General features: G+C 41.7%; 4 protein-coding genes across 4 annotated transcripts; 3 read left to right on the top strand and 1 right to left on the bottom strand.

Moving 5' to 3' along the window:
• Positions 1-198: 198 nt before the first annotated feature.
• On the top strand, positions 199-2649 carry sike1 (suppressor of IKBKE 1). The gene is made up of 5 exons (XM_037246413.1): positions 199-663; positions 1070-1175; positions 1267-1409; positions 1537-1650; positions 1938-2649. Exons 1-5 carry the CDS (start codon positions 505-507, stop codon positions 2067-2069), a joined length of 654 nt encoding a protein of 217 aa, XP_037102308.1. The 5' UTR covers positions 199-504; the 3' UTR covers positions 2070-2649.
• A 275-nt stretch (positions 2650-2924) lies between these two features.
• Positions 2925-4380, top strand: micos10 (mitochondrial contact site and cristae organizing system subunit 10). The gene is made up of 4 exons (XM_037246414.1): positions 2925-3079; positions 3684-3731; positions 3814-3914; positions 4181-4380. The coding sequence occupies exons 1-4, from the start codon at positions 3007-3009 to the stop codon at positions 4187-4189; spliced, it is 231 nt and encodes a 76-aa protein (XP_037102309.1). The 5' UTR covers positions 2925-3006; the 3' UTR covers positions 4190-4380.
• A 1311-nt stretch (positions 4381-5691) lies between these two features.
• Positions 5692-11467, top strand: htr6 (5-hydroxytryptamine (serotonin) receptor 6). Its single transcript, XM_037280968.1, has 3 exons — positions 5692-7201; positions 8725-8859; positions 10465-11467. Exons 1-3 carry the CDS (start codon positions 6314-6316, stop codon positions 10819-10821), a joined length of 1380 nt encoding a protein of 459 aa, XP_037136863.1. The 5' UTR covers positions 5692-6313; the 3' UTR covers positions 10822-11467.
• Positions 11468-11576: 109 nt separating this feature from the next.
• Positions 11577-19857, bottom strand: tmco4 (transmembrane and coiled-coil domains 4). The gene is made up of 14 exons (XM_037280953.1): positions 19711-19857; positions 19040-19190; positions 18758-18932; positions 18614-18641; positions 18174-18303; positions 17977-18074; positions 17634-17777; positions 17371-17490; positions 16555-16719; positions 15925-16061; positions 15671-15755; positions 14938-15055; positions 14684-14801; positions 11577-12890 (listed from the first exon to the last, which is right to left on the bottom strand). The coding sequence occupies exons 1-14, from the start codon at positions 19751-19753 to the stop codon at positions 12420-12422; spliced, it is 1983 nt and encodes a 660-aa protein (XP_037136848.1). The 5' UTR covers positions 19754-19857; the 3' UTR covers positions 11577-12419.
• Positions 19858-22195: the final 2338 nt, after the last annotated feature.

The following is a 22195-nucleotide window of genomic DNA, read 5'->3' as shown; positions in this document are numbered from 1 at the left end:
GAAAATACACTTGAATAGCTTTTAATCAGTTCACTGAATCACAAAGTCTTATTTTGTAAGGAAATTACAAGTGTGTCAACTTCGTTTAGTAATGATATTTTTGTTTTGATTTCTAACGTTGTATTCCCCCTATATTAGCGACTGTGGGTGAATTACTTTTTAAAATAGAGGGGACATTTTAATTTAATAAAAGCGAAACAAACGGAAGTGACGACATCTTTGTGCTTCGAGGACCAGGATACGAGTTTTGACTACAAAATAGACGGTGCACTAATCGTGTTTAACGTACTACTACTGTACTCCGGGAGACATTTTTTAATCGTATATTTAATCGTTGTAATATTCGTATGCATGTAAAACTAGCTACAACATAGTAGAAGCTGCCTTTGGTGCACGAAGATCACAACGCTCGTGTCGGCAGAACACTGAGGTTGTCTTAGCCAGCGGGAATTGAGCTTTGTAAGTAGCTTGTCAGCGTTAGATGAACGGTTCACCTTCAGGCAGATGGCCTGCACTTTAGAGAAAGTGTTGTGTGATGCGCGGACACTGCTGGAGAGGTTGAAAGAGCACGACACAGCCGCCGAGAGCCTCATCGACCAGTCCGGGGCCCTCAGTCTCAAGGTGCGGAGCATGAAAGAAGTGGGAAATGCTCTTCCGGACAAGGTAAAAGACCTAATTTCCTAATTGCGTTTGGGTTGGGTGTGAGAATAGCTATGTGACTAGAAGTGCCCTGTGATTGTCTGGCGACCAGTCCAGGGTCTCGCTCTTGCCTGAAGAGAGCTGGGATGGTCTCTAGCTCAATAAAGTGGAAAGATGGAGCTAATTGTTGTTAAAAAAAAAAAAAAAAAAGTATGGAGGAGTCATGTGGTCACTGAATGGTCATTGAAAGCAGCCTCTAAAATGCCTGGGCTTGCATTTCTTTTGCAGCAACTTTGGGTTTGTCGGTAGCAAGGCTCAGTGTCTTACTGCCATTTGTTTGTGATGGCTCACTTTCTTCTAGTTTTGTCGTGATGCTTGATGTGTGACTTGCTTTACTGGACATAACCCTTTCCCTCTCTTACTCCATCAGCATGCAGATGACACTTCAGAGGTCCAGGAAATGATCAAGTACAAGCCTCATGTCCTTTTGACTCAGGAAAACACTCAAATCAAGGAACTCCAGCAGGAGAATAAAGGTTTGGAAATATCAATTCCCCCTTCTTTCTTTCTTTTTGTTTAGTACATTGCTAGACTGTCTGTATTGACAATGTGATCTTTTGTCTGCAGAACTCTGGCTGTCTCTTGAAGAGCATCAGTACACATTGGAGTTGATCATGGGCCATTACCGCAAGCACATGCTCCAGATGATGATGGCTAAAGAGGAGCTGGACACCAAACCTGTTCTTATACTCCATAAGGACCACGCAAAAGTACAGCAGCTGTCTTTACAGTATTCACACATTGCTATTTTCACATGAATCCAGTTGCAGCTTCATTTCCTAATCTTCTGATTCAAATTTCACTAAATTGAGAACTATGGCATTGGCTCTTATCCAGGAAGTACAGACCCAAGTGGGGCGAATATGTGAGATGGGCCAAGTGATGAGACGAGCAGTGCAGGTGGATGATCAGCGTTATTGTTCCGTTCGAGAAAAGCTTGCCCAGCTTGAGGTAACTAGACTCTTTTGTCCCGTAGACAGTGACAAACCCAACCCGTGGGCTGTGGCATGGAGGGAAAAAATGTGTAGTTGTCTGGCTAAATACAGAAAATAAACAAAGAAAACATTTCATCCTGCTGGATCCTTCATCAACATTTAGTATTCTATTAGTGGTGAGGATTTGGTGGTTCATAATTGAAAGCACAAAAAAAATGCCAGAAATATTTTATTGGAGTGTGCTTTGGTTACCATTTTTTGTTTTCAGTCACAATTTGTTCTTCCTCACACTCTCTTGGTCAGATTGAAAATAAGGAGCTTCGAGACCTGGTGGCCATTAGTAAGGACTCGATGGCACTGACGAGAGAGGAAAGGACCCAGCCGCCAACAACACCGACACATGAAAACAAGACCCAGCCAGAGTGCAATGATTAATATGAAGTGCGTCTTCAGGAACTGTTTGGCCCATGCTCCATGGTGACAAATGATCTGTTAAACCACCACATTTGGTTTTGTAATCGTGCAAATTTGTATTCTGTATTCTGATTGTCTATTTTTCATAATTAGGTAGATGGCCGAGTTGTAAATTCAGTGGTTACTTTTTAAAAGAACAATCAAAAGGTAATTTTGTTGTTTTTGGCCAAAGATGTATTTAATTTATAAAGACATGGGTTCTACCTCTTTGCTCTTCATACACTTGCTTATAATCACTCATGTTAGACTTTTTACCTGAAGCAACCAAATGTTATTTTAAAAAGTGAGAGAGACTGTGCTTGATGCTAAATCCACGTCCATGTTTTTATTTTTATTAGGTTACTGACCCTTTTCTCGCCTTAGCTGACTGCACGTTTATGTAGTAATCCCCAAACATGGCCACGTGTCTTCGTATTGGAGTACTTTTTGTCATACGATGTACTTAGTTGTCTCAGGAAATCAAAACTATGGTTGAAAAAATATGTAATTTTGGGTATATCGCTAGGAAAATTGTAAATAAAATTATACCAATGAAACTACAGTAGTATTTTTGGGATGACAGATTTCTTTGGGGCTTTCATAATACGTTGAATTTCACCCTGGCGCACAACGTATTAATATCGCGAGAACTTAGTGCTGCGTTCAATGCATCAAGCATAAGCGAATGTTTCCTTAGCAGGTCTTTTGGCATCGCAGTTTCATTACACTTTGGACGCAATTTCAGTTTGGTCTTTTTTTTCTATGGTCCACATAAGTTCAAGCTTTTTCCGGCCTGACGTTGCATCCACCTTTTTTTTCCTAGCACCCGCGCGCGTTATTTTTTTTACTCATTATTTCCGATGGCAATTGAAAGCACCACGAGTCAGCTTTTGACACTAGGAGCCTGCTTCAAGCTAAAATGCTCAGCATGTCTGAGAAGGAGCTGGGGAAAAAGTGGGACCGATGCCTTGCGGATGGTGTCATAAAGCTTGGTAAATATCCCAAAGTTTCTCCGTGTTTGCTGTAATCATGATGGCAAGGATGCGGGACAGCATGAGCTTTTAAAGCAGCAGTTGTCATTGAGTGGTACGGTAGCTAACTAGCTAGCGAAGGGCAAGCCAATGACCACATAACCGTGTGTGTTTTTTTTTTACACGTACGTACAACACATCGGAACTTTTCGACACGAATAAAATATCAGAACCGGCGGATCTTTCGTTCACAGTGTTTGAAGTTAAAATAAGCGGCATTTTAACACTGTGTTTGTTTTTCATATCATAATACCTGGCTTTGACCTTAGTTATTCTGAGGCACCATTATGCTTTTAAACTGGACATTTTATTTGTTTATGTTGAGAGAGTCCGAGTACAATAGCATTTTTGCCCTAAAATGTATTTATTTAATTAATGAATTGCTTGTTGTAGTGGTAACTATTATTGGAGAGCATAAAGTCTTCAAAATGCTACATAAACGCTATGTTTGTTGAACATGATGTACTGCAGCAAATCCCAATACAATGAAAACCATTTCACTGTTGCTCTCTGGAGGTCATATATGACATAGGGTGTTTATTACAATCTTGCTTTGTTTCCATAGGCACAGGTCTGAGCTTGGGAATTGTGTTTTCTGTCATCTTCTTCAAAAGTGAGTTACATTTTGTTGCTGCTCCACCTCATGAACAGACAAGCATCTGATGCTGCACACAATGTTTTGTCTCTGATTCAAGGGCATACATGGCCTATTACGCTTGGCTCGGGGATGGGCCTTGGCATGGCATATGCCAACTGTCAGAATGACCTAAGATTACACTACTTGCTGCATAAAAAGGTAAGTAGGATCTACTCAATTAAAAGCCTCTCTCTGCGCCGCTGCGTTTTACCACTAGGGAGGGCAACTCCACACCTGTTGTGCTTTTACCCACTTGTGTATTGAAACGCACAAGAACGTTCAGATGGCGGACAATGTGACACAACCACTGATTTCTACTTTTTTTTTTTAGGGCAATGTGGAAAAAAATTCTCATGAGCCGTGGTGCATTTGTACGTTTGTTTTTGGGTTTTAACCAATGTCCTTTTTTTTTTTTTTTTCAACAGGACCAGTAATTTCAAGTCATCAAAGAGCTTTTTTTTTTTATAAACATCTTTTGTTTTGCTTCTGTGGGAGTCATCATTTGCACTGTCCTCCTATTAAGACACCCATGTCTCCTTATTGGAAAACCCTTTCCCTGTGTGGCTCTGTATTACATATGCCTGATCAGGATCTGTTTATGTAATAAAATGAGTATGAAACACAATGTGAAGGTTGTGTTATTTCCACACAAATTCTAGTGAAACAAATGGATTAAATCCACAGATTTAAAAGATTGGTTCTCAATTTACAGTCGATGGTTGGTCACAATCGTCGCAATTTTGAATTTCAATCCATTTTCTATGGCATTAATTAAAGCCTCACCAGGAGCTCAAGTCTCTCTCGATTACCTTTGTGGTGAAATGACTTTCCAGACAAATAATTGTCTATACTTGATTTGACTGCTACTTTTTTAATACCGATACAATACGCTATAAGCACTTAGTACAAATATTTTGGACGGATAGTTTCTGACACCTAGTGGTTAGCACTGCAAATGACAAAGTAAAATAGAAACTAGATTAGCCTTAAATGCCACTTTGCCTCTGTTATTTAAAATAATGTCAACAAAAGGTTGTCTATGAAGTTAATGAGAAGAAACAAGTCTGCTTATAAATAAAACCACATGGTAACGTACTCCAATGCATAGATACTATATTATGGTCTATATCTGAAATATGATATTAAAAGCCAAGACCGTTCGCTAGTCAGGGGCAGGGCACTTATCGAGACAATCGTTCACTCTCACATTAACAACCTCACAGAGTGGGAACTGAACCCACGCTGCCTGCACAAGTCAAGAAAATTCACCACTAGGCCATCAGTTACCAATCATAAAACATGAGTGCCAATCAAAACATTTATGAAAAGCCTCATTTTTTTATGCAGCTCCTTTATTGGATACGATTCTACTGTGCACATATCCATCCATCCATTTTCTGTACCGCTTAGTCCCCACGGGGGTCGCGGGCGTGCTGGAGCCTATCCCAGCCGTCATCGGGCAGTAGGCGGGGGACACCCTGAACCGGTTGCCAGCCAATCGCAGGGCACACAGAGACAAACAACCATACGCACTCGCACTCACACCTAGGGACAATTTGGAGTGCTCAATCGGCCTACCAAGCATGTTTTTGGGTTGTGGGAGGAAACCGGAGTGCCCGGAGAAAACCCACGCGGGCCCGGGGAGAACATGCAAACTCCACACAGGGAGGGCCGGAGGTGGAATCGAACCCGCACCCTCCTAACTGTGAGGCGGACGCGCTACCCAGTGCGCCACCGAGCCGCCCTGTGCACATATTATCTCTATAAATCAGTGAAGCGCGTCAAAGGACAGAGTAGATAAGGATTCCAGTAAAAGCTTCCTTGCAAAAATCTCAGCATGAGCAAGCCAATTCATCTAAACCCACCTTTTAAACGACTCACTTTACAGATGAATCTTTTTACTCATAAAGCATTAAAACTTTCCCTCTGGGTACAAAATGCCATGGCCAATCGTGGAGCACAGCCACCCACACCGACACCATTAGTATGTCTTGGCTGTGATTGTGCATGCTTATGCATTAACAGCCCCAACGCTTTGACACACTCCTTCTCAGAATCTGTTCGCCTTGAAGGGGAGGCGCGCTGGAGTGGCCGACACGGGGATTAAGGAGAGCGAGAGACTCTAAACGCAGCGTTACAAGGACCGTGATACCTATGCACCTCCTTAAAAATGGATTTTACCTCGCTTGTTTTGCTTCCCTGCTGCGTCTCCCGGAATAGAAAGAAGTGCCGGCAGAGCACAAGCTCAGCGCAGACTTGTGAGCTGAGGTGGAATTTGTAAGAATCTCTTGTTTTGCTCTCTCATATTCTTGAATGACGCTTAACTTTTGGATTCTCATGAGTGGCTCATTCATGCTCTTCGCTGGGGACAGATGGATTGATGATAAATGAGACAGTTTGGAATTTTGTGAAAACAACTCTAGGACATAAGGACACATCTCCACAGGCAGATGTTTCACTTCTGGATCTTCATCTAGTTAACCCGCTTTGTGAGTGGTTTGTTTCCAAAGAGACAGCAGCATCCGGAGCTACTTTTCATTTACTTAGCAACCGGCACCATGCCCAGCTCCGGACCTTTTAGGAGCTCCAACGACAGCTTTCCGAGCAACGGCGCTTGGAACATTAGTGGCGGCGGTCCGTGGTTGCTCGCCTTCTTGCTGAGTGTCATCATCCTCGTCACCGTGTGCGGCAACGTGTTGCTGATCGTCTTGGTTTTTGCTCACCGCTCTCTCCGGTGCACCTCTAACTGCTTCTTAGTGTCCCTTTTCCTGTCTGACCTGATGGTGGCGCTGGTGGTCATGCCCCCCGCCATGCTCAATGTGCTGTGCGGGGCCTGGGTGCTCTGGCCGGCTTTCTGCCCTGTGTGGCTCTGCTTTGACGTCATGTGCTGCAGCGCCTCCATTCTCAACCTGTGCGTGATCAGTTTGGACCGCTACCTCTTCATCATCTCGCCACTGCGCTACAAGCAGAGGATGACCCTGCCTCGGGCGCTGCTGCTGGTCGGAGCGGCTTGGGGGTTGGCGGCGCTTGCCTCCTTCCTGCCCATTGAGATGAAGTGGCACAGTTTAGGCCATCTGAGCGGGCAGCCTTTGGGTCCAGGAGGCCAAAGCACCAACATCAGCTCCTACTCGGACTTGCTGTACCCGGCGTCCTACTTCCAGTTCCACGGCCTTTATTTTCAGTGCCGCCTGCAGGTCACCTTGCCCTTCGCTCTGGTGGCGTCCTTTCTCACCTTCTTTTTGCCCTCTAGTGCCATCTGCTTCACCTACTGTCGAATTCTTCTAGCGGCTCGTAGGCAAGCCAAGAGGGTCGCGGCCCTGAGCCACCCGCCGCACCCTCATCCCTCTCTTGGCGAACCATCTCGGCCTCCTTCACTCGGTGATGGAGCCCACCAAGATGGAGATGACTGCAGTCATCAGGAAGCCCCGGTACCACAGAATGCGCCGGTACGTAAGGGTGCACTCACACTAGTCTCAGTTTTTCAATAATGAGCACATATTGCGCAATTTTCCGATTGGGTTACATGAGTCTACCATGCTTGATTACTCCCCAAAAATCTGAGGACAAGCGTGCTTCAACGAGATATCAATTGAAAAGAGGTCAAAGAGGCCCTGAACGCTACAACAACCAGATGTACATTTGGGGACCAAGAGAAGTCAAATATTGTGCAACCTGTCAAGAGATTATCATCAACCCATCCAGAACCGCATTTTTTGATGTGCAACCACTCTGAAAAAATGTTCCCACCTTGGCATGGATACAAAGACACTTTGAAATTTAAACAAAATTTATGTAGTCAATGATTTTTCCTCTCCAATTTTTTTGGGGCGATCCCATCTGCTGTCTCATACTACATCTTTGTATAAATGTAGATACGGTTGTGTGGTTCCTAGAGAGTGGAGCTAGACATACAAATCCATTGACTATCCCTTCAATTGAACTGTGTTACTTTTGTTTGCAACTTTTAGGTTTGCATTCGTTGTTTCCAGCTTCTGTTATTACTGTAGGCGGGATGACAATATTTCAATTAATTACATAGAAGTGTGACATAATAGTGGCCCGACAGTAGTTCAGTGAAAGAAGCTAAAAAAATGACATGCGAAAGTTCAGCGGGTTGAGCTCCATTTCAAATTTTTGGCGGTTAGTAAAGCCATCGTGACTTATTTTGGTACCTTTCAGAGGCGTAGCCAGGAATTCTTCCAGTAGGGGCGCACGCCCACAGGAAAAAAAATCGAACATCACCCACGCCGTTCGCTGATCGCGAAAACAACATCCGGGTCCGGGAGGCAAACGGTGAATGGATAATACCGCGCACATAGAATAGCGCAAGCACATTCGCGCAAGACCGAAAGAAAAAAACGGCATGAAAATGAGGAATCGAAAAAGCTCGATTTTTTTCAACCGGGGCGCAGGGAGTCCTAACCGGGGCGCCGCCCCGGCTCGCCCCGGCTTGGCTACGCCTCTGGTACCTTTGATAAAACAATGCAAAAATAAAGCCTGAACTGAACCCAGAGAGTAGTGCTTGGTGGTACCACGGAGTGGAGTGCAAAATATATACCTACAAGTCTCCAATAGCCAGAGTAATGACAGAAATGAAAAGCTGATCCTGTTCCAAAGCAATGCAAAAATGCTTTCACACATGTAGGATTGGAGGAGGGTGCAAAAGAAGAAAAAACCCTGCAAAATTTACTGTACAATAAACAAAATGGCAATTTTTTTTCTCTGACATATTACACTCTATACCATTTAGATTTATGGATAAAGTGTCAACATAAAAGCAACAAGTGGATAGTGGGAGGTAGCATTAATAAACAACTTAAACATCAAATTTGTTATGAAAATTCATACGGTGCATTGCATTTTTATAACATATTTTTTGTTACGTAAATGATGATTCCTTAATACTTAATTGAGACTATACTTTGTGCAAATTAAGGTGACGTACATTTAATTTCACTTGTGACTTTAGCCATCAGTGAACAGTGAGCGCCATCTGGCTCACAGGCAAGGTCGGAGGGCACTGAAGGCCAGCCTGACGCTTGGCGTTCTTCTGGGACTCTTCTTCTGCACTTGGCTACCCTTTTTTATCATCAACATGGCTCAGGTCAGTAAAGTACACTTGCTTCCCGCGTCGTGTGCAAATGAAAAATTAATGCTGGGTGATAGACGCCGGCACATCTGATTGGACTATTAGTGAGTACTTTTATGCGATGTCAGGGGAGTATGTCATTTCCAAAATTGCCACTTTTCTTTTTTATGTGATGTTGTCCTATGCAGAGGTTTAGGCACAAAGGAAAAGTACAGGTGCTTAAAACTGCCAAATCCTTACCAAAAAGTGGTGATTTCCCAAATTCACTCATCTTGGAGCATTCGTCGTCTCGAAGCACCAGCCCTGCCTGATCCAAGAAAAAGACAGGGTCCTCACTTTGTGACATTATAAAATGAGGACCCGGTGGTTGTTACTAAAGGCAACACAATATCATGAATGTAAACGCTTGTCTCCCGGCAATAAAACGACTCGTCTGTCTGATACTCTTCAAGAAGCGACAGCAGCAGTCTGTGGTGTCCTTCTGAGTCAGAGGTTTTGTCACTTCTCTCAAATGAATATGGATGCGTGACCATTTCAGTGTTAAATACATGCACCAGCAAGAAGCTAAGAACGTTGGCTACCGCTCTGTTTTTGTATTTGCCAGCCTTGGCGTCAAATCGTCGTTATCCAACAGAGGATGTCATGCATGGATTGGCATTTCAGCTGTGCGTCTGACTCATTTCAGAATCAAGAAAAATAACACTTTGTCGCCACCACTTATGCTTGTTATTCATCTTCACTTGTTGATTTTCATGGCCATGACAGTTCAAAACGGCTCCATCTAAATGGTGGATAACATCAATGCTGTTTTTCAAGCTTTTGATGCTCCAGACATTTCGACCTCCCTAGCCCAAAACGGCACCACATAGACTGTGCCTGTGCTCATCTTCCTTCTCACACTCAATGTGGTGTGTGAAACACACACACACACACATGCACACACGCACACACACAGGCCTCTCTTTTTTGTTTCACTGCCCCCCGCCATCTCATCTTGATGATATTGGAAGCTGTCCTCTAGCAGCTGTCTCCTTTACAAGTCCTCTCTAATTTGACTGTTTATGCACTAACAGGCTCACTCAAATGTGTGCACTCTTATTCAAAGGAAAATGTTTTGTTAGGCCACAAATCAAATTTAAATTGTCATTTTTAATTTGTTCTAGCAACATTTGAATACAATTGATTTTTCACAAGAACTTTACAGGATACTCAAGGAAGTCAACCCAAATGTTTTCTCTGTTCTGTTTTGGGGCTGAGTTCCCCTTTAGATTTGGAGGGTAAGGGAAAAAAAACAAAACATTAACCTATATTTTCAAAGCATTTATTGTAGTTTTTTTCTCCAAAGAAATATTTTTGTGGGTATACGCAATTTTTAAATCATCACCACAGAATAATAAAATCCTGTTAAAAACACTACCACTACTGTGACTCACAATGCCCTTGAGGTACAAAATTGCATTAGATAAAATAGATAAAGCTATAGAACAATAGTTTCTCAGAACTCAAATGTGTAACAACAGCATCAGTCCTGTCACATCAAAGCGTAAAATTTAATTGTTGAGCATGATCACTGCATTTGAAGAAGGGGTGAACTCAGTGTTGCTGTTTTCATTTATTCAGGCAGTGTGTGAGTGTGTCCCTCTGGCGCTCTTTGACGCCATCACGTGGCTGGGCTACTGCAACAGCACCATGAATCCCATCATCTACCCGCTCTTCATGAGGGACTTCAAGCGTGCACTTGGGAAGCTCTTGCCATGTTCCTCCTCGCAGTTGCCGAGACAACCCTCACCAGCGGTTTCCCTATCCCTCCGCAACTCGGGAGAACCCAACATTTGCAGCCAGCCCCCGTCCCCTCTGGCCTCGGATGCCACCCCTCCGCCTGCCACCGCTACAGACGCCGTGAATTTGCTGGAAGCCGAGCATGCTGGAAGTGAGCTGCATATTCTTCTTCCCAATCAGGTAGTCACATTGAATTGAATGACTGAAAGGGTGACCACTAACAAGCTAAGACATTTTGCTCGTCCAATTGTGACCTCTAATGACCTTTACCAGTATAATATTTCCCTGCTACTGTGTATGTTTCTTTCCAAGCGATTGCTTTTAGCATACGCTCAGTGTAATACCCTCACATGTAAAAAAGAACAAAGACAGTCGCTTACAGTTTTATTTGTAAGCTGTTTATTTAATCGCTGGGGGAAGAGTAACACAAATACACTCAGAGCACAGGAAAATGGAAAATACTTTGATGGCCACAGTTCTGATCTAGACACACGCAGACTTGTCGACATCATAACACACCAACCCACCAGTTTTTCTGGACTGCACCCCCCCCACACACACACAATAAACAGCGTTTCACTGTAAACTGCAAATACATTGGACAAAGGTGACAGTAACACCATGAATTGTAATATAACAGTAAATAACAGCATAATTGGACTTTAGTTCCATTTACCAATAAACTGTAATTAAAGTAAAAGGAATGTCGTTTTAAACAAGGTTTCAATCAAAAACATACATATTGTTTGAAGTTACTTAAAAAATTGTGTCGACTTTACTTCGATTCATTTTCTATACCGCTTGTCCCCACGGGGGATCGTCATTTTTTGAAATTTTAGTGGTTAAACAAAACACTTCATTTTCACTTGAAGCTACAAATGTTATATTGCTGGCTCTTACCATTTCTGGTAGGTTTTCACGAGAATAAAGTACGCAGCATACTGTACTGTATCTTTTTTTTAATTGAACCACAAAAAATGGCATTATTGGGAAGGAAGAAGCGGATTGCCAAACAGTGGAAATTGACAAGAATTAAAATGAGTCTGGCTATTTTGAGCAATGACAGATGGCCCCTATTCCATGACTGCACCCTTGCATTTTTCACGTTTATTAGCAAGAGGTACATATGAAATTTTGTAGTTTTAAATATCATTGTGAAATACAACATGTACAGTAAACTATCGGTATGGCTTGGCGGGTTGGCAGTGCCCAGTGGGGTCTTGCTTATGTTTAGCATTATTACATGGAAAAGTGCTTTTTTTTTTTTTAGTTGGCTTTTGCATCTGCAACATTGCGACGAGGTAAATCTGCAATTGAAACTGAGAATCGCAGTGGCCACTCATAAAAACTAGCGGCGGAACCTACACACTGTGCGACAGTTCAGTCGCGTTAGGCCAAGAGACCGACATGTTCACCGACACTGAGAGGCAAACCTTCTACAAGAAGGTTCACAGTATCTAATCCCAACTGTATTGCATGTTCTCTCTGTGTTTGCGTGACCTCCGCCAAGAACATGAGTCATTTGTCAAAGTGATGCCCCAAACACCTCCACCCACTTATTTCAGTCTGTCACTTGAGATTCACCGAATCAATTCATTGCAAAACCGGTGCCCCTGGATGAGAGCTGGAATCAAACCACCTTGTAGACATCACTGCCTTCATTTTTGCACAGAATCCATCTCACTTGTCATGAGAAGTCTGTTCAAACTCCGAGATTTTTTTCAATCACTCTTCAATGCTAAAACAAAGAGTTGATAAAAATCTTGGCTGAAGCAGCCAATCCTGAAGCAGCCATCTCATTTTTTTGGTCCACTTTGTTCATGACTGTGCTCTGCAGTCCAATACGTATCATCCCAGCTCCAAGAGACATGTTCATCAACGGGCTCAGGCTCTTTGCTCTCATTAAAAACAGGTCCGTGGTTGGTGGCACTCTCCTGATAGAGAGCTACATTGTTTGTGTGTCTTGGTGGACTTTTTGACTCATTATCATCACAATTGAGGGCGTCCAACAGATCTGAGATATCGGGGACGTCCCAGCCATCGGTAATCGCCTTAGTTGAGTCCTCACCAGTGTGTGTCTGGACTGAACTTTGGGTTTTCCGCAACTGCTGCTCGATGTGGCTTTGGTCCATGGTGTCTACTGTGCCCTCAGTAATAGATACAGGTCGAGGAAGCAAGAAAGAGGATCCTGGGACCTCTTTGGTGGGAACTCCCACAGCCACCAAAATGGTGTCCATTTGACGCATGTAGTCTAAGTGACCTTTCACCTGGAGAATATAAAAATACTAAATATGTGTTTAAATTTCTTTGTTTCCGTAATTTTATTTCAAAATTATATTGGTGGAAAAAGATTTAAGATGATGAATGAAGGTGTTTTCACTTATCTTTGATGGCTACCATTTGAACATTATACCACCCTCTGCTGACTAAAATGAAAAAAGTGACAAAAATGTGTCCTCGGGGTATCATTGCGAACATCACGACGTTCCACCACCAGAATAATGTCTTTAAAGTAGGCAAGTGGGGGCACAAAGAACAATGTACTGCCTTGAGTTTCTCTTAAAAAGAAAAAATTAACTACCTTAATTTCCAGACTATAAACCGCTACTTTTTGCACAAGCTTTGAACTCTGTGGCTTATCTGTCTAGTGTGTCTTATCTATGGATTTTTTATGGTTTTTGTGATATTGTAAAATGATTTGTTTTGTTAATACAGGTAATATAAATGAGGACAATTCATTTAAAGTCCGGTGCGTTTTATATATGTATGAACAAAACAAGATTTTCCCTTCCATGGTGGTGCGGCTTATAGTCAGGAAATTACGGTATTTGTACTGTGGTTAACGTAACTTTATACTTTCTCTTTTTTTTTTTATGTTTAGGTCAGTGTGTGGTTGCATTAGTGTATTATGTCACTGTGGTATTAATGTTGAAGTTCATTCACATTTTATTAAATAAACTGGTGTGACCATTTTTGCATACTTTTTCAAGGAATATATTTATGTTTATTTATTATAATTTATATGCTTCATTTGTTTCATTAAGCGATTCATTTTTATTTCATTTTCATTTATACATTATTATTAGTTTGCATCCATTTTATTTGATGAATCGGACAAAGACTTTTCTTCAGTCTCCTCTTAAAATGAAATTTAAGTACAATGCATTTTGGTTCTCTTAAAAGTAATACAGTGTACACTGCGCAGTAATGTACAGTACTGTTCAAGCCCCCCAAAATATTGTCTTTGCATGATACTGTTACTTTGAAACCCTCAATTCAGGCGGCCCATTTTTGAGACTAATATATTCCAACAACCTATGATGAGTGACATATACATAATTGCAATCTCTGCAAGACAATTCTGATAAATAAAACTATTTTATTTCAAACTCAAAGCTGTAATTGGTTGGTTCCCTTCCGCATTGTAGTTTTCTTTTCTAGTTTCTAGTCTAGCACTTCCACTCCAAATAATCAGAGGGAAATGTTCTAAGAATCTGATAATGAACAATATTCATAATATGAATGATTTTGATTGATTCGTTTATATTTGTATAATTTATATAAAAGTATTGTAGTTCATTTTCTTCTCTGCAGAAGAAATCTAATGAGCAATAAATGAAAAAGTACAGAAAGTAAAGAATAAACATTCAATCCATTTGGGATTTTGGAAGTTAAATATAAAAAAAATGTAAATGTCACTTTATTTTTTGAGTGACTGACATTTTTGAAAGACCTTGTGTTAATGCTAATGCTAATGTGTTAATGTTAAATGTAAATGTCACTTAATTTTATGAGAGTGACTGACATTTTTGAAAGACCTTGTGTTAATGCCACACTCCAAACCAGTTAAAATTGATACTGTGTATTATTGTATGATCTTAATGCATTACAAATCTGTATTTAATCAATTTCGTCATATTTCTAGTTCCAATGAGATTTAATTGATCAAAGGTCAAGGTGTGGAAATCGCTGCCATGTCTGAATTGGTTGTATGCACCCAAAAGCCTACTAACACATCAGTGACCTTATTTAAGAAAATCAATAAAAAAAAATGACTCACCACAGAGGAGAGGTCGACATTGATAATGCGGCGATCCTGGATGCTGATTGGCTGTAGCCCAGCAACACAAAGCTGAGCAGCTGAGCTTCGGTACAAGAACCCCAGGAGCCAATCGCCTCTGAAATGTGGATGAGGAAGAAAGAAACATTTAAGTGGGCTATGTAATTAAATCACAACTTTGCTGAGAACACAGCAGCTGTTAAATAGATTGCAGCTTGATACCCTGCATTTCCTTGAATAGGTAAACAGATCACCTGCAGTAGCCATTGACTATTTTTCCAGCCACCACCTTGGTTATTCTCATCCAGGCCTTCTCCGAGCCATCTACAGGAGCCCCGAGCAGGACCACGTCCTCCACAACACCTTCACTACCTGGGAAACCAAAAGAAATCACATTCCTGTGATTGTTCCTTTCCAATTATTCATGATAAGTGCCACACTTTTTCAATAGGAGACAGGTCCAGACTGCTGGGAGGCAAGTCTATGTAATACTCGCCAGGTCGTTGTAACATTAGCAGAATGTGGCTTGGTGTTGATGATTTCCAAAACAAATATAGACTCATCAGACCACAAACAAGTTGCATTTCTGGATGTAGTGATAAAATGTGTTAACTGACAATGGTTTTCTGAAATGCTCCTGAGCCCACGTGGCAATATCCCTAAGACAGAGTTGCTCATTTTTAAAGCAGTGCATTCATGTTGGTTTTCATCCTTGCCGATTACATGCAGAAATTTCTCGGAATTTTTCCAGATCTTTTGCTGGTCTTATGGACCGCAGATGACGAAATCCTTACATTCCTTGCAATTGTACATTGAAAAAAGCTCTCAAACAGTTGGACTATTTGCACACACTGTTGACAAAGCAATGAACCTCACCCAATTCTTTCAAGCTGAGCCTTTTGGGGAAAGTGCAACAAGCAAGTCAAGCTGAGTAAGTCCCACTCAGTTAAAAAGAGGTTGATTTAAGAAGAAACTTGATTTTCATACCTTGATCGTTAGCGAGCTCTTGAAGACAGAAGTAGATAACTCTGGCCCCAAGACTGAAACCTATCAGACTGACTGGCCGCTTTCCCTTTAAATACAGAGAACCAAATTTGTTGCAACATTATGGATAGAAATAAATGTCTGTGAAGTTCAATCCATCAATTAGAATTTCCTCAGTCTTGTTTTAACGAGATGCTTTTGAACATGGCTGTCAGATGACTGGCTTCAGATCGCAGCAAAAAAAAGCACTTCCTTACCTGTTGCCTGCTTCTCAGAACCTGAGCAAGGTGTTTCCCGACCTCAGCCGAACGGTTCAGACAAACACACCAGGGATTGTCGATGACGCTGGCGGCGGCCAGCAAAGAGGCGGGCCATGTCAGAGCTGTAACAATACCTGGACATGGTCGAAACATGTCACGAAGCACCAAGTAAGATGTCATATTTATGTGTTGAATACAGTAGAACTAAGTAAAACGTTCCTTCAAGCTTGCTATTTGAAAGTTGATTGATCTAACAATTCTCAGGCTAAATATACATTGAAGGTTTAAATCCAGTCAGGTGAGATTAGAGAACATCTAAAGCGGTGTTTCCCATCCTTTTTTATCAAGCCAAGGAACACAAATCTACATTTACAAAAATCTCAAGGGCACATCACCAAATAATGTCACAAAAGCAGTGTAAAGATACTGAAATAGTGATGATTTTGTCTTAATTTGCTCACATATTTACACACAAGTATGTGATAGTTAAGAATGCTGATGTTTACAGTATGATGGTGACAGTTTATCTCTTGAATTTATGATTGGTGATTGGTAAAACACAAACACACACACACACACACACACATGCACACGCACGTCTAGATGTTTCAGGCAGCCTTCTCCTACCTGAAAGAACGGTGTACTTTAGGGCCTCCTGAGCCATCATGCTAACCAGCCCGTCCAAAAGCGATGTCATGGCTGAGCCCAGATCCCTGAGAAAACGCGACTCCCACACTAAGCAATACTGCTCCCCGCACTCTCCTAGGCTGCACCAAGGGGCCTGGAACGAGCCTAGATAAGAACGGTTAGCCTCTTTTGTCAAGTCGACTGGGTGGCAATTTCAAATAGAGTACTACTTAGCTATTACAAGTCAAGTATGTACTACAAGAAGTGCGTTGGTGGGTCAAGATAGTTGATAAATGGATGTCAGAATACAAATTTTGCTATCTTCTACTTGTATCTATTTATTATGCCAACAAGAACGTGTGCATATTCACAAGATAAAGTGAGATTCAAGTGGCTACCGTGAAAGATTTTGCTTCAGATTTAGAGCATCACACTTTTCAGTGGGGCTGAACAATGCATCAGATTCAAATTGACATTGTAATGTAGCAGAATGCAATTTTCAAATCACATCGGCTGCTATTTGAAGCAGGCCCTCATTTCAGTCTGTCAGTCGGTAGGCTTTATTTTTTTAACGTATGTATGTATTCATATTTATTTGTGTAGTTTCTAGATAGGTTCAGTGCCACTTTGAAAACCTCTGCTCTGTAACTTCCAGTATCGACAACCACAAAAATACAAATGGCCATTCATTTTAGTAGGCAGGCTATTTGGTCGTTTTAATTGGATCTCAATGACCTGCTTAATGTTGTTGTGACCTTAATCAGTGTGATTGCGTTACTAACTCCAAAAATAAATAATACTATGATTGACACTTACTGTATTTACCAGTGCAGAGCCACCCTGTCACTGTGACGGTAAGGTGAAGATGCTTTCCAGAGCTGAGGGGCAGGAATTCAAACTCCTCTATTGCACCCACACACTTATTCATCTTGTACCCTGAAGAGAAACATAATGTAAAAACTGAAAACTCACCACGAAGACAACAAAACTAATAAAATGGCTAGGAAATAATAATAATAATGAGAATAATAATGATTTTGAGAGGTTAGAGAGACATTTCTACTCCTCTTTGCACCCACCGGTAAGTCCAGCCCCAGCTGCTCCAAACAGGGAGGCCATAATTGCAATGCCAGTGGCAGAGCCCAGAGCAGCAGCGCCTCCGGCCCCAATCACAGCGCCAGCCCCTGCTGCCACCAGGGGGGCTGCCAGCCCACCAGTCACACCTGACGAACAACATGCAAAAATAAATTGCCAACCAATATAGTAGACCTCATTAACATTGCTTAGGAACTGTTCATGTTTCCTCATGTAGTAGTGATTGACAGGCGATCTCTACATTGTGTACCCATCTTCTCGCCATAAGATGGCTTCAGTTCCCCCAGGCCACGTGATAAACAGCATGAAAAATGGATGGATAATCACCAATTAAAGTTCCACCACCAACTGTTGCTAATCCAATAAGGAAGTAGCGTCTTAATTTTCGTCCCCGTTCTCTTCTCCGGCGCCGGGATGACTCCTCCCTGGTAAACACAGCAATAGATCAATCAGCTGTAAATATTACATTGTGCATCATCAAGGCAGGATTTTGAAAACAGTAAGCCACTTGCTAAGCATCTTACTCGCTCTCCTCTCCTCCTTCCGTCAGCCTTTCTCCAAGCGTCTCCTCAAACTCTTCCAGCTCTTGTGGAGACACTCGGAGCAGACAGGTGACATGCCGGATGAGCACCCTCGCTCTGGCATCATAGTGGCCTGACAGCATGAGGGTAAACATTTCACTTTGGCATCAGTGCAATGGGCAGTTTATTACGAGAAAAAAGGAATGAATATATGATTTCAGTCAAAATATGTCTGTAAGAATACATGAGCTGTCACTCCAAGTCAGTTCTGTCAAGCCCTCATCATTTGCCATTACTGTTAGGAATGATTGTGTTGTGGGTTTTATTTCTTAATGTTAACAGTGGTTAACAACATGACCTTTACAATTAATAACTATTTTATGATGGAGATATTTGGATTGTTGAACACACTGTTGAACATACTTGCCAGTAAGGGTTCTTACCGTCTTTGAGAGAAAAAGACACCAAATCCTGCAATTCACAAATAAATATGTTTAAAGACTAACAAAAATAGAATAGCAAGAATTAAATCGTGTAAAATAACATTTCATATTTATTTACCTTACTCTAACTTGTTTTTGTGATACCTGTATGATGGGCATGGTGCCTTCAGCCAACAGCGATTCAGCTTGCAGGATGGACAGGAAAGTGTCAGAGCCCTCAAAGCCCAGGCCTGACAAAAAGGCTCCCATGACGGGCATCACAGATTCATCCAGGTCCAGCCAGTGGACCAAACCCTGCAGGTACTGTTCCCTAAACACACTAGCATGGGGGGGGGGGGGGGGGGGAAACACATGAACTGGGATAACGCCTCTTGACATTTTTTGGTTTGGACCTAACTTGATGCTGTCCACTTTTGTTCTTGTTACCTGTTTTCATTCCCAGCAAACAGCTGCCCCAGAGAGACACCACATAGTGCAGCATAGGCAAATCGGCCCTGTTCACTCATCTGTCTACTGATAATTCCATCGGGGCTTTCGTCACAGGAGGCATCTTGTGCTGCTTCTGCGCCCCCTGGATCTGAGGAGATAAACAGTAGGTACTATAGTGTAATTATTAATTAGATTAGCAGTGAGATTAAATTCGTGTAAAAAGTACATTGATACCCTACAAAATACATTATGTCAGGAATAGTATTGGGGAGATTACAGAAACTCAGTTAACCAGAAGATGACATAGTTAAGATACATTATGTTATCATCAGAATGTATACCAGTGGCACGTTTTTAAGCAAAGAAACGTTGTTTCAACAGGCAACCGAAATAGCTTTAATGACCTAGGTTACGATTTCTCCAATGGGCTAACCTGAATTGTTAACGCGATCGCTCTGCAAGTGGAAAACAATGTAAAATAAAACTAACTGGAAAAATAAAGGAGTGACAACTTGTTGGCAACAACAATTCGAGTACACAAGTTAGTCAACATCAAAACAGATGCGCGCGCAGTTACTAGTGATTCACAAGTACCTTTTCATAACGTCAACAGCCTTATTACTTGCTCAACTGTCGGAATATGGAGATTAACAGATTATTTCACATACCAGGATTGAAACTAGCGTCCGCGCTGCTGTGTTTTGCCTCCATTGGTTTACAGATGTCACAAGTTACACGGTTGAACTTTAGTTGCCTTCATGGCTTCCGACCAGGCTCGGATATGTCACAAGCAAATACGCCTACATACGTTCAGACAAAGCACCATAGAACATGTTCCTTCAACGGTTTTATTTATAATAAGAGTATAATTTTTAACCTGTTATATTTTTAATGAAAAATATATATTAAAATGATGACTTGTCAAAGTAACGTTAACATTTAAACTCTCGCTGGCAATTTCTAGTGACGTATATTCCACGTGGCCTAAAATTGGGCGGAGCTTTCGAAGAGGACGCGTTACGTCAGTGGTTCCCAAATTTTTATACTTGTGGAATGACAATATTTACTTATCATCTTGGGGGAAAAACATGTTTCCACGTGACACACTCCCTGTTAGTCTTTAACAGAACAAAATAGACAACCCTGAATTGAAATACAATTGTGAAGTTATTTCTATTTGATCATTTCATATTGATGCATTTTAAGCTATATTCACTTTAGAATTTAGCCGAGTTACGTGCAAATATTGTCTTCATTGATAAAATCAATGAAAAAAATATTTGCAGATATTCTGTATGATAAAACGGAGTTGAGACTATATATTTAAATGATGCTGCGTGGACACACTTTAATTTCCCTCGGGTTTTGTACACAGATAAACACTTTAATTTCCCTCGTGGTTTGTACACAGATATTCAGGGTGGGAAAAACGAACAACTTTTTTTTTTTCCATCTTCATCCGAACCGCTTCATAGCGAGTCAAATTCTGACAAAACAACTAGTATCACTGTTGACCAACAGGGGGCAGTTTCAACCTGGAGATCTTAATGTCCTCAAAGTCCAAAGTCAATGTCGTGTACCTAGTAAATACAGAACAGTACAGTACTGCACTGTCTACCCTGGGCCTTGCTTCCCATCCATTCGACAGTTTAATGGGGATAAGATCTGAATCTTGTCTATAAACAAAAAAGAGTGAAGGTGGCAGGCAGTAAAGGTCATGTGGAACAACTATGTATTGAGAGCACTTTGTCAAAATAATATCCTTACCTTGTCACTGAAGAATTCCCAGAAGGCATCCTGTTTATGTTTCAACTGAACAATCTGAAATAGATCAAAACGAGCAGTTGTAGAGCTCCTCATCAGAGATTGCAAATGATACACAGTAGCTTCGGAATCTTTGTCTTGTGATGATTTAGGAATTATACAATACTTAGTAGTACTCATTCAACTAAGCAATGATGATAAACAGACACAAAATGACAAACTGGACCCTCGGGCTTGAACTTCTAAAAGACTATAGAAGACATGGAATGTTTAGTTCTTAAGATTATTTAAAAATCACAGTTGGCATTAGCATGGATTTTGTCTTTACGAAGAGAAGCATTACAAGCATTTTCTTAGCAAAGATGCTTTGACACAGGCTCCCTCTGTCAGTCGCCCTGTCAGCCATCGATCTGCACTCCAACCAAAAATGTCTTCTTCCACCACTGAATAATCTCTGGTGGTGTGTGTGCTCAGCCTCGAAATGGATTACTCATTGGTGAACAGACAGCTAGACAGGCTTGGCTCAAACCAGACAAGTTCAAACAAATCCCCCCTTTTCCTATATACCACTAGCAGACAATGACAAGCCTTTTCTCCCGTCACCTTGTCAATCGGCAGAAGTTGAAACCACTTCAACCTTGAGGGCGTGTGTGTATGTGTGTGTACATAAAGCAAAACAGGAAGTTGTGAAGCAAATGACAGAGGCGAGCTAAAAGACTTGCACATGTCTGGAGTGAAAGGCAAGGAAGACTTGATTGGCGGACAATGGGCGGATGACAGGCGGTCGGCGTCAACAGGCCCAATGGAAAGCTTGTCATCTTTGTGACAGTTTCAAGGGCATCGGGATGTTCGTCACACCTGGTGAGGCGTTCGGGTGCAAGTTTGAGTTTCAGCCTCACCGTAGGCTCTCCTCTGGTATGTCAGTCAACAGTCGAGATTTGACCAGGTGGGGAGATTGTGGCTTTTGTTGACTTTTGTGTCCGTTTAGGTTAGTGTCGAGAAAGGCGTGGCTTGTCCATACAGTACCTTTAATTGGTTAAAAAGCTCCGCCTTTGACTCAACCTGCCCAGACAAATTCCTCCGCAAATGTGCATGTAATTACCAAGTGTACATTTCTAAAAAGAAAAATCAGACTCACATACCACAAAAGTGACTTCAACTACCTTTTGTGTGCATGTGTCGGTCGATGAGGGCTTTGATTCCACAATGCTACATGTGAGGGCTTGTGTGGGGGTTTTGTATGGAGTGTCACTTTGGCTGGAAAGCAGCTGGGGTGCAGTAGAGGGAGTGTGCAGGATGTGAAGCAGCAGTAAGGACGGCATGAATCACAATATTAAGAATCAATGCACAATGCAGCTGTTATCCTCTGTGGCCTGAATTGCCCCAGAG

Source organism: Syngnathus acus, chromosome 2 (assembly GCF_901709675.1).
Source record: "Syngnathus acus chromosome 2, fSynAcu1.2, whole genome shotgun sequence".
Lineage (NCBI taxonomy): Eukaryota > Metazoa > Chordata > Actinopteri > Syngnathiformes > Syngnathidae > Syngnathus > Syngnathus acus.
Note: the sequence above shows the minus strand (reverse complement) of the source record. Positions and strands in the feature narration are given on the sequence as shown.

What these genes read in the sequence shown, in the direction of transcription:
- sike1 (XM_037246413.1), top strand. Translation starts at nt 505, where the DNA reads ATGGCCTGCACTTTAGAGAAAGTGTTGTGTGATGCGCGGACACTGCTG. An exon ending in GAAATGCTCTTCCGGACAAG is followed by an intron (nt 664 to 1,069) that starts GTAAAAGACCTA and finishes TTACTCCATCAG; the next exon opens with CATGCAGATGACACTTCAGA. An exon ending in ACTCCAGCAGGAGAATAAAG is followed by an intron (nt 1,176 to 1,266) that starts GTTTGGAAATAT and finishes TTTTGTCTGCAG; the next exon opens with AACTCTGGCTGTCTCTTGAA.
- micos10 (XM_037246414.1), top strand. Translation starts at nt 3,007, where the DNA reads ATGCTCAGCATGTCTGAGAAGGAGCTGGGGAAAAAGTGGGACCGATGC. An exon ending in GGATGGTGTCATAAAGCTTG is followed by an intron (nt 3,080 to 3,683) that starts GTAAATATCCCA and finishes TTGTTTCCATAG; the next exon opens with GCACAGGTCTGAGCTTGGGA. An exon ending in TTCTGTCATCTTCTTCAAAA is followed by an intron (nt 3,732 to 3,813) that starts GTGAGTTACATT and finishes CTCTGATTCAAG; the next exon opens with GGCATACATGGCCTATTACG.
- htr6 (XM_037280968.1), top strand. Translation starts at nt 6,314, where the DNA reads ATGCCCAGCTCCGGACCTTTTAGGAGCTCCAACGACAGCTTTCCGAGC. An exon ending in CGGTACCACAGAATGCGCCG is followed by an intron (nt 7,202 to 8,724) that starts GTACGTAAGGGT and finishes TTGTGACTTTAG; the next exon opens with CCATCAGTGAACAGTGAGCG. An exon ending in TTATCATCAACATGGCTCAG is followed by an intron (nt 8,860 to 10,464) that starts GTCAGTAAAGTA and finishes TCATTTATTCAG; the next exon opens with GCAGTGTGTGAGTGTGTCCC.
- tmco4 (XM_037280953.1), bottom strand. Translation starts at nt 19,753, where the DNA reads ATGGAGGCAAAACACAGCAGCGCGGACGCTAGTTTCAATCCTG. An exon ending in GGACGCTAGTTTCAATCCTG is followed by an intron (nt 19,191 to 19,710) that starts GTATGTGAAATA and finishes TTATCTCCTCAG; the next exon opens with ATCCAGGGGGCGCAGAAGCA. An exon ending in GTCTTTTTCTCTCAAAGACG is followed by an intron (nt 18,304 to 18,613) that starts GTAAGAACCCTT and finishes TCATGCTGTCAG; the next exon opens with GCCACTATGATGCCAGAGCG.